The sequence below is a fragment of the Coenobita brevimanus genome, chromosome 1, assembly GCF_032717465.1.
Source record: "Coenobita brevimanus isolate Jiangsu-jjx chromosome 1, ASM3271746v2, whole genome shotgun sequence".
Lineage (NCBI taxonomy): Eukaryota > Metazoa > Arthropoda > Malacostraca > Decapoda > Coenobitidae > Coenobita > Coenobita brevimanus.
Window position 1 is genome coordinate 9016253 of NC_136954.1, and position 10496 is coordinate 9026748.

Below are 10496 nucleotides of genomic sequence, written 5' to 3' on the forward strand. Positions count from 1 at the left end.
GAAAGGAGAAAAGGAAGGAAGAAGCATCAGTAGAAGAAAAGGGCCCTGCAAAATTAGTTGAGGCAGTGACAGGGATCTAAGGTGGAGGGGGGGGGGGGAGAGGACAGAATAGAGTGGAGACTCAGATGTGACGTTCACCCAGCAACCAAACCTCCACACACCATGGAGTCCATTAAGGTACCCTGCTATACTCCCCCACACAGCGTCTCATTTGACGTCTCCGAAGCTCCCCACGATGACAACGATCAAGGAAACGGGGAAGAGTGTCATCTGGAACTGCACAGAGAAGATAACTTAGTAGCCCAGATGACGGGACAGTAATTCCTCCCTCGCTGCTCCCCCCCCCCCAACCACCACCATCACCTGGCGCTGAGAGAGGAGGGACAAATATTTGATTTTAAATACGACAGAGACAGCCCTTTTAATGAGTATTTTACTGCCGTCAAAATTAAAGTTTGCTTATCTTAATTAAATCATACGGTTAATTTATTTGACCTGTCCAGGACCACCACAGTATTTTATTTTCTAATTTACCTTTAATTAGTGTTAGGTGGAGTGCTCCGCGGCATTCACTAACCAAATTTATTAATACTTGTTTTTCTAACCATTTCACGCCGATGACGTTTTAAATTCTTGCTACATTCAGATTCAGCTCCGTAGAGACCTTAGAACGAGAGGAGTTAGAGAGTTCATTTACCTGTCACGTGCGAGAGTTTAGGTACAAAAACACCTGATATGCACGAAATGGTTAATTCACCAAGTCGGCTTTGAGATTAATTTTCTTATTCACTAATCGTATATTTTTACCTCTCTAAAAACACAAATATCACCTGTTTTCACAGACTGGCCACATAGAAGGGATTAATTTCGGTCTTGGTATCACAGTACGGTTTTTCTAGGTTTTCTTTACTTTTTTAATTTGCTTTGCATATTTTTAAGGAGTGGACTATGTATGTGATGCTGTCGGAAAGTTTTTTTTTTTCTTTTACTACGATTGTCGATATTTGAAAATCTCTCTCTCTCTCTCTCTCTCTCTCTCTCTCTCTCTCTCTCTCTTTTGCCCTTCTTCCTTCATTCCCTCTCCCATCCTTACCGCTCTTCTCCTCCATCTTCCTCTCCTTCCCTTCCCCTTCCCTCCCTTCCTTTCTACACCCTTTCCCATCATTTCCCAAATATCCTCGCTACCCACATCACTAATTAACTCCAATCCCCACCTCAATTACCAATAAGACAAAATATATAGGCGAAATGGGCAAAATAAACCGCTAAGAAAAAGGTGTTAAAAGAGCCAAACAAACGAGAATACGCCGCTGATAGGTTGATCGGAAATTTCGTGACGCCTCCACCGCGATTTGTTTTGAATATCATATCTTTCCATCTTACATGTAACTGATGAACTGTAATTATCAACTAGACATAGACACAGGAGAAAATGGTGGTGGTGGTGGTGGTGGTGGTGGTGGTGGCGACTGCGGCGGCGGTGGTGGTGGTGGTACAGGGTGACTTATAAAGGCCCTCTCCCACTTCGGCGTAAATAGGCACGATGAAGCCACGATGAAAATCGTGGCCGAAGTCGGTGATGTGTCGACGACTCTGACCAAGAATCGTGGTGTCGGCATAATACCGGCGACACCAGTACGACAAAACGCCGACACCTCGGCGGAGTATACGATATAACCGGCGACTAGTAGCCGACATATCGGCGATATGTCGGCGTAATGCGCAAGCATTATTCTAAATTCAAATTTTAACGTTTTTTTTTTACGGTGATTCAACGGCGATAAAGGTACAACGGCGGCGTGCTGTCGACGATGTATCGTCGATGTGTCGGCAAATGCATCGGCGCAAGAGGCGCGACGTTATTCCTCTGAGTTCGCCTACATGTCGGCGATATATCACCGACATTCATAAGATGAAATATTACTGTCACACAACCCGGTACGTATCGTACGGTTTACGTAGGCTATGTCGTATTAACCTCACCGATGCATCGCCGATACATTGCCGACACTTCGCTGTATAACCGTACGACATCTCAACGGTTATTTTCACCGCTGACGCCTCGCCGATGTCGGCGATCATACGCGGTTTATACGCCGGGTAATCGCCGACGTCGCCGAGGCGTCGGCTTGTTGTCAACGACTAATCACCGAAATTTTACAAAATCGTGAAGGGCCACGACGTTTTCATGCAGCATGAAAACGTCGTGGCCCCCCACGATAAATTTCCACCTCGTCCGACGTATCGGCGACATGCCACGAATGGACAAGACTTTGATCACGAATACCCACAATAAAGGCCCTCTCCCACTTCGGCGTAAATAGGCACGATGAAGCCACAATGAAAATCGTGGCCGAAGTCGGTGATGTGTCGACGACTCTGACCAAGAATCGTGGTGTCGGCGTAATACCGGCAACACCAGTACGACAAAACGCCGACACCTCGGCGGAGTATACGGTATAACCAGCGACTAGTAGCCGACATATCGCCGATATGTCGGCGTAATGCGCAAGCATTATTCTAAATTCAAATTTTAACGTTTTTTTTTACGGCGATTCAATGGCAATAAAGGTACAACGGCGGCGTGCTGTCGACGATATATCGTCGATGTGTCGGTGAATGCATCGGCGCCAATGCGGAATAAATCGCACGCACCTCGCAGACAAAACGCCGAGGCCATCGCAGGTGCCTCGCCGTCATTGGCGTATTTAAGGCGATTAATCGACGGTTCATCCGCGAAATGTCGGCGATATATCACCGACATTCATAAGATGAAATATTACTGTCGTACAACCCGGTACGTATCGTACGGTTTACGTAAGCTATGTCGTATTAACCTCACCGATGCATTGCTGTTACATTGCCGACGGTTCGCCGTATGACCGTACGACATCTCAACGTTTTTTTTCACCGCCGACACCTCGCCGATGTCGGCGATCATATGCGGTTTATACACCGGGTAATCGCCGACGTCGCTGAGGCGTTGCCTTGTTGTCAACGACTAATCTGAGAAATTTTACAAAATCGTGGAGGGCCACAATGTTTTCATGCAGCATGAAAACGTCATGGCCCCCCACGACAAATTTCCACCTCATGCGACGTATCGGTGACATGCCACGAATGGACAAGATTTTGATCACGAATACCCACGATTAAGGATTTTTGACACATCGTGACTTTATCTTCCCCACTTTCGCCGAAGTGGGAGAGGGCCTTAAACTGCACTCACTAGAAACTCTTCTGATTGTATTTTGTGTGTTGTGGGGATGGCTCAGTCTGTTGGTGTGGGAGTGGGTGTGGCAGTGTAGTAATTAATGAATAAATGATGCAGGACAGACACTGATAACTAAGGATCAAGCTCTACGATGTCGCCTGTGCATCTTGTGGGGGTTACTGAACCAAAATGTGTAGATACTGAACACATACCGTATAGCCTACATAAAAGTAAGATGTATGATGCAAAATAAATCCCTTGTGAACAGAAGGTACGAAAGGTTTAATAAGTAAAAGGAATCGCTTTGGGAGAGGAGTTATGAAACGTGTAAGATGTATATAGAATAAATCGCTTAAGAAGAGCCGTTAAGAAAGGCGCAAGATGTATATAAAATAAATTGTTCAAGGAGTTACGAATGGTGTAAAATGCAAAATACATCGCTTACGATGAGGAGTTACGAAAGGGAGAGGTGTTACGATGGGTTTAAGAAGCAAAATAAATCGCTTCGGGAGAGAACGTATGAAAAGTGTAAGATGTAGATAAACTGCTTAGCGAAAGACGTTATGGAAGGTGTAAAATGTAACATAAACCGCTTGGGAAGAGGAGTTATGAAAATATTTAGCGAAGGAGAATACAAGTGTCGTAGGGAAGGTCCAATTTCCACCTCTAAGTAGCAATTAAACTGAAGTGGTTGGCTGTGTGACTCGAAGAAAACGGGATTTGGATAGAGAGGGGGGCTTAGGTAAGGTGATGAGAGGCAAAAAAGAGGTAAAAAAAGATTAGGGTGGGTGATAAATGATAACGGTAGAGGTCTTGAGTGAGGTGATAACAGGCAGGAGTGTGGTGATAAATGATATACGAGGCAGGAGTGAGGTGATAAATAAGAGGCAGGAGTGAGGTGATAAATGACGCAAGAGGCAGGAGTCAGGCGACAAATGGTATAAGAGGCAGGAATGAGGTGATAAATGATATAAGAGGCAGGAATGAGGTGATAAATGATATAACAGGCAGGAGTCAGGCGATAAATGGTATAAGAGGCAGGAGTGAGGTGATAAATGATATAAGAGGCAGGAGTGAGGTAATAAATGATATAACAGGAAGGAATGAGATGATAAATGATATATGGGGCAGGAGTGAGGTGATAAATGATATGAGGCAGGTGTGTGGTGATAATAAAATAAGAGGCAGGAGTTGGGTAATACATGATAAGGGTAGATGAAGAGAGAAAAGATGGAGAAGCATATGCGACATTCTGAGTGTCATTAAGGGGTGTGGGGAGGGTAAGCTGACCAGGAGGCAAGTGTGAAGTGATAAATCATGAGGGATGGAGGTCCGGAGTAACCAGTGAAAGTGGAGAGAGAAATTATGAAGAAATAATATAGGGGAAGTAAAACAGGAAAGGTGAAAACAGAGAGAAAAATGAAGAAAATGAACAAAAAGTAAAACAGAAATGGTCAATGTGGCGAGAGAGAAATAAAGGATAGTTAATGAGAAGTAAAACAGAAAAGATGCATTTATGCTTTTTGTTGGAAACACGAGTCTTGATGAGGCACATGGAGCTACGGGGTGAAAGGGAGACTAAAATAAATATAAGGTGATAAATGATAAGGGAACGATAGATGGAGAGTCAATAGACAAACAGGTAGATTTATCCTTATCCAGTGCACAAGAGTACGAGAAACGATAAGATGGGGAAGATATAGGGAAGCTGCAGAGGTGAGGGTGGCGTCGTAAGTGCAAATAAAGATATAAGGAGACTGATGTAAATTTTCTCCCTGACCACGAACCGGAACATTCTACGTTATATCCAAGTCCCCAGCCACAATCCTGAAGAGAAACAAAGGGTAAACCGAGTAGGAGTGGTATGGGATGATAAAGGAGGAGCTGAGGTGGCGAGATGAGAAGCTGTACTTACGACGGGATATAAGAATAACGGAGGGAGTGTGAGGCCTGGTGTGGAGGAAGAGAGGAATGTGAGGGTGGGTGGTGGGTGGGAGTCGATTTGTGAGAGGGGTGGGGGTTAGGGCGGAAGTAGGATTGTGAGGGAGGGTGGTGGCGGTGGTACTCACAAGGCCGGACATAAGGTAGTGGTAGTTGCGTCGACCCATATGCACGTCCTTTACATGGCCAATGATAAGACTCTTGGCCATCTCCGTGCTGCAGTCCAACACCACGTACTTTTGGGTCCACCTGAAAGATAACGGTGAGAAAGAATTACAAGTCAACAGATTCATATTACTGGGTTCGACTACTGGCTACTGAAAGATTTACAATATACAAACATTAATGTCCTCGGCTATTGCTTTTTTATGTATACAATGGACACAAAAATATTTCATTCCTTCCGATATAACGAGAAAGAGAAATTATTTTGAAAAACCAGTGATGCAGTGTTAGAAGCCAAACAATATTTCGAGAATGTTATTTAAAGTTTCGTATTTACTCAATTCTACAGTTGAGCGATATGTCAGTTCGAAAGTGTAATTTTTCATTTAATTCACTTGAAACATATGGGGAGCTTATTTGGCAACTTTCCTATATTTCAAAACCTGTATTCCCGTGTATCGCATGTAAATTTGATACATATTTACTTTTCACATCAAGGTCAAGTTTGGCATGGAACTTTTTTCAATCCCCCTGGGAGACGAGGGGAGGGATACTTAATCACTATCTATGCTTGTCGTAAAAGGCGACTAAAAGAGGCTTTTTTGTCTCCAGTCTCTCTCTCTTTTCTGTCCTTCTCTTCTGTCCCACCTCTCCCCATGATACCCCACCTGTATTTTCCATCTTCTATCAGGTTACACATCTGGCTTCATGACATGAAGAGTATAAGGATCTCCCATTCACGTTGACGCTTCTTCCCTTCCTGGATCAAGCCTTTCAGCAAACTCAACTATCTCACTTCTACGCCAAGACCACCATCCTCACCGTCAACACCACTTCAATGCCAACGTCACTTTAACGCCGACTCCACTTCAACATCGACACCACTTTGACGCCGACGCCACTTCAACGCCAAGACCATCTACATCTCCTTCCCTATTTCTGCTCCACTGCTAGTCATATATCTTTGCTCTGAATTTGTGTAATATGCTCTTTGAAACCTGGTGCTAAAAATACATTCATTTCAGTCTTTTTCAAACGCATTTCAAACTTAAAAAAAAAATGTTCCAGTGATCGGCTTCGTTCGTTTAGTTCGTTTTTAAAGGCTCCAACATGCTTGCATGTGTCGGCCTTGGTCACCTAATGGCGGCTCTCCACGCTGCACGATCCATTGCAGCCTCCCTGTTCAGTCCCTTAACCCTGAGGTCACACTTAATGACCTCGTCCCATGTCTTTCTTGGTCTACCCCTCATAACCCCACCCCCAACATTAACCCGTCACGTCCCGAGTTTTTCCGCACCTCCGACATCCCCCAGTCCCGAGGTATTTAAATTTTTTTTTTGGCTAAAACCTTCGCTTTGGGTAAGAAACATCGAAAATTCATAGAGAAATCGCTCACCTGAGGTTTAAAGTGCCCAATCCAGGTAGGAGTTCCTCCTTACCTGAGTGGGTTTTCTAACATGCTGGCACCAAAGAAAACGAGTTCTATGGGAGGGTAACTATTTTATCCACTCATAAACGGTATTTATTTATTTACTTGGTACGAATGTATATGTAGTATGTGAGTATATTGGTTTTCAAGCAGTAATAAAGGCATTATAAGCATTGATTCACTCACTAACTAATCACCATACCTGACCTTTTTTTGCCACATTACCTGATCATTATTTCTGGTCGTTTCTTCTTCTAATGCTATGTAAACATTGTACTCCACATTGTTATCGATTGGGGAATCATTCTGGCCCTGAATATCTTTACTAGGCAGGTCACTGGTAACAGGTCCTTTGCCAAGACAATGGTGTGAGGGGGGGAAGGGGGAGGTTATGCAGTGTAAGGCATTGTCCCTGCTTGGCATCTTGTAGAGGAATAGAGGAAGGTGTCCCGTGTATACATACGAAAAATCATGTGCGAAAATTGAAAATTGTGCAAATTAGGGACCTTGCAATTGCATGACGTACTGGTACGTCGCCGGGACTGGCAAATGCAAATTGTTGCAACGTACCCATACGTCGACGGGATGGGGCGGGTTAACACTTCTCACCTTCCTCACCCAATTATCATCCCCCATCCTCTCCACATGTCCAAATCATCTCAATCTACCTCTCCTCATCACAACACCAATACACTCCAGTCCCATCCTACCTCTCAACTCTTCCATCATAAACCCAGCCCCTCCCGGCCGTGGACGCAGGGACGCACTGGACATCCACCTAATCATTGTCATTTCTGTACGTCTGAGCCGGCGAATATCTTCCTCCTTCACTGCCCAGGTCTCACTACCATACAGCATTACACTCCTAACACATGCTGCATACAAAGACCCCTTAGCACGTAGGGAGAGTCCTCTCAATGTCAGGAGAGGCAAGAGCTCCCTGAACTTCTTCCAACCACTTCTCACCCTAGCCACAGAGCTAGCTCCAGCCCCACCTCCAGCACACACCATGTCTCCCAAATAACAAAACTCTTCCACACACTCAAGAGATTCACCAGCAAGTTCAATCCTTTCACGTCTGACAATCTCCACCTGCTCACTCCGACACGCCGTACACATAAAATCAGCATTATCTCGCAGTCTACCTCTGATACCACTACATCTCTTATGAACCCATTTATCACACACACTGCACAAGATGGAATTACTTCCCACGCCCTTGTGGCAAACTGCACATGGCCACTCTCCCTCGTCTTTGACAGTACCGCCACCAACCCTAGATATCATCACTTTTGTTTTATCTGCATTTACCCTTAAACTCTTGTGCCCCATACCATCTCTCCACTTCCTAAACCTTTCCTCTGCCTCCCTTTCGTTCTCTGCAATCAATACCAAATCATCAGCATACAACAACTCTCACGGAAGTCCGTTTCTAAAGTCACGTGAAAGGGCTTCAAGTACCACGATAAACAACATGGGACTCAAGACTGACCCCTGATGCACACCAACATTCACGGAAAACTCATCACTCAAATCTCCATTCACTCTTACCTGGGTGTGAGCACCCACATACATAGCAATAACCACCCTAACCAGCCACTCCTCCAAGCCAAGCTTTCTCATTGCCCACTTCACCACCTCTCTAGGGACTCTGTCAAAAGCCTTTTCCAAATCAACAAAAACAAAATAAAGGTCCCTTCTCCTACCAATATATTTTTCCTGAAGCTGACGAACAATGAATATAGCATCAGTGGTCTCCCCTACCTGGCATAAACCCAAACTGCATCTCATCAATATTCACTCTTTTTATTATCATACCATCTAAAACTCTCTTCTATTACCTTCATTATCTGATCTAAAAAGCTTTATACCTCTATAATTTCCTCTTTCCAGGGTATCACCCTTCCCTTTATACACATTTACAATTACACTCTTCAGCCAACCAGCTGGGACAACACACTCATAAATAATCCTATTTATCAGGTCAGTGACTAAACTCACTCCCTATATCGCCTGAGGCAGTCAACCCAGACACACCTGCTGCCTTCCCCACCCTCATCCTGCCTATTGCCTCACTCACAGTAGCAGTATCAATCAAAGGCCAAGGGCCAGACACTGGATCTGCTGGCTCCAAACCTTCCCTGTCCCAGTCAAACTCCTCATTCAACAACCGGTTATAATGCTCCCTCCATGCATCTTTAATATCCTCACTGTTCACCACTACCCTTCCTTCATCATTCTTCACACACCGCTCACCTATAATATCCTGATTATCCCTCTTCACTTGACCTGCCACCCTAAATATCATATTTTTCCCTTCCCCATGATTTAGGTTATCAAGTAAAAGTCTCTGTGACTCAGACTTTGCCCTGTATACCTCTCTTCTAGCCCTACGCTTGGCAGCCAAATATTCCTCTTTGCTACCACCCATCTTCCATTCCCGGAAAAGCCTTCTTTTCTCCTTAACTGCAGCTTCTACACCCTCATCCCACCACCAAGTTACTTTATGTCTTGGTGGTCCAATTGTCCAACCGCATGTCACATCAGTAACTCTCAAGAAATTGTTCTTGAGGGCTCTGTGCTGTTCATTAACGCCTCTGTCTACAGCTCCCTGTTCAGCCACCACTCTCCTCAACTCGCTATAGAAGGCATCCCTTACTACTTGGTTTTTCAGCTTCCATATTTTCCTCCTAGGTACATAAGTCCTCTTTTTCATTACTTGTTCTTTAAGCACCATATCACAAATCAATAGTTTGTGCTGCTGCACACATTCCTCACTTCCTATAACTTTAACATCCCTCACTAACCTCCTATCGGCCCTCCTAACCAGAAAATAATCTATCTGACTGCTATTTCCTTCAAATATATTTTGCAGATGTATTGAATAATAATAATAATAATAATAATAATAATAATAATATAAGAAGAAGAAGGCTCAACACCTGGAAAAGGTTTTGCTGGACAAGAAATACTTGAAAATCAGAATTAAGATCCATTAACTTTAAGGTGCTTGATCACACTGCGTTTACAGGACTAAGTCATAGGGAGATGGAACGAGACTGAGGAAGACCGTTCTAGACTCTTTTAGACTCTTTTAAAAATGCAGCAGGTAAGCTCTAGAATCTAGAGCTTACCTGCTGCATTTTTAAAAGACAGAGTATCGGTTAACTCCTCGATTAGACAGCTGGCAGAAAAGGAATGACACTGATATGAAATACTGACTATTTTTTTTTTACTATTATAAACGTTTGAACATTCTGAAGACAATATTCTTTATGATATTCTGAACTACCTAAATATTACGAAGTTACTTATGCATACAATATGCTAAGCAATTAACCCCCCTCACCATGAACTTTTTTTTGTTCTAATTCCGTTCTTACCACTGCCATATTATCTGATTCAGCAATGGATGCTAACTATCGTAGTACAGGGGTTAACCACTTCAGTCTGATGACGTATTTTGTATTCTATTCTCCCAAAATTCAGATGGTGCTGGGGTGGGATGCTTTCATGTGGTGGCACCGATTACAACTAGGTGGCTTTCACTGCCCTGTTATACAAGCGTTCCTCAATTACCCCACTATCCCCTGAAAGGAGGACGGTGTGCTACAGGGGCGAAGCTTCAGGCTGCAGTTCACTGGGTTCATGTTTCAGATCAACCCGGAACTACCACCACCAACGCCACCACCAACGCCACCACCACTACTACTACCTTTAGATGATTGTATTCAACTCTGGAAAGAT

At 44.0% G+C, this 10496-nt stretch overlaps 1 protein-coding gene across 1 annotated transcript in view; it reads right to left on the minus strand.

The window, feature by feature from the left end:
• LOC145413760 (glutamate receptor 1-like) overlaps positions 1 to 10496 on the minus strand; it is a 406240-nt gene that overhangs the window by 111001 nt on the left and 284743 nt on the right. The window contains exon 5 of the mRNA XM_080283451.1: positions 5284 to 5404. Within this exon, the coding sequence (XP_080139577.1) occupies positions 5284 to 5404 (121 nt within the window). The remainder of the gene's footprint in view (positions 1 to 5283; positions 5405 to 10496) is intronic.